Source organism: Mesitornis unicolor, unplaced genomic scaffold, assembly GCF_000695765.1.
Source record: "Mesitornis unicolor isolate BGI_N332 unplaced genomic scaffold, ASM69576v1 scaffold27994, whole genome shotgun sequence".
Lineage (NCBI taxonomy): Eukaryota > Metazoa > Chordata > Aves > Mesitornithiformes > Mesitornithidae > Mesitornis > Mesitornis unicolor.
In genome coordinates, this window is record NW_010179817.1 from 15,597 (window position 1) to 16,338 (window position 742).

Here is a 742-nt window from a genome sequence, read left to right on the forward strand (position 1 = left end):
GTTAAACCACGTAATGACTTTACACAGCTTTTCTTGTATGTAGTTGATGCAACTGCTCTGCTTAAGATATTTCATAGACTGAAATTGAAACCTTCTTAAACTTGCTTATGCTTAATCCTCTATTTCTCCTCTTTTCTTCAACTAGAAGCAGGATGGCTCTAACTGCTACACAGGCTTTCTACCTGCTGGTGAACAACAAAAGCCTAGCGAGCATGTCCTTGACAATGGCAGAAGTGTACAGGGACTACAAAGATGAAGATGGTTTTGTGTATATGACATATGCTTCCCAGGAGATGTTTGGATGCTTTTTACCTCCTGCTCAAGTCAAAACTATGGAATGCCTTCAAGCAACTTAAGGGTGGGTCCATGTGCTGCAGTGAAGCAGTTTGCTATGAATTGTGCCTGTGATGTGAACCTTGGTGATGCTCCTTCCAGTATGAGCTCCTGAGCTCTCTAGCAGAGAGTTATGACCCAAAAGCTGGCAGGACCAGCTAAGGGCAGAAACGGTGGTACACTTTTCATAGATAACAATTTGGATATATATTTTTATATTTGAAGACACTATGGGTTTTTTTGGAACTGCACCTCCACTTCTTTTTTGCAGTATTGATCTTTGTTATGTAACTGATTTTTTTTTTTAAGGTGTCTTTAAAGCCTAAGTCTAAGAAGAAAAAAAAATAAAGAAGCTTTTAAGTATTGAGTTGAATGTTAGTTTTAATCTGGGGAGAGATTGTAGAAGCCT

At 38.8% G+C, this 742-nt stretch overlaps 1 protein-coding gene across 1 annotated transcript in view; it reads left to right on the forward strand.

The window, feature by feature from the left end:
- The window catches only part of LOC104539404 (microtubule-associated proteins 1A/1B light chain 3C-like), a 1,554-nt gene extending 1,198 nt beyond the window's left edge, over positions 1 to 356 (forward strand). Inside the window, exon 3 of the mRNA XM_010182914.1 lies at positions 146 to 356. Coding sequence (XP_010181216.1) covers positions 146 to 356 — 211 coding nt within the window. The remainder of the gene's footprint in view (positions 1 to 145) is intronic.
- The last annotated feature ends 386 nt before the right edge of the window (positions 357 to 742 follow it).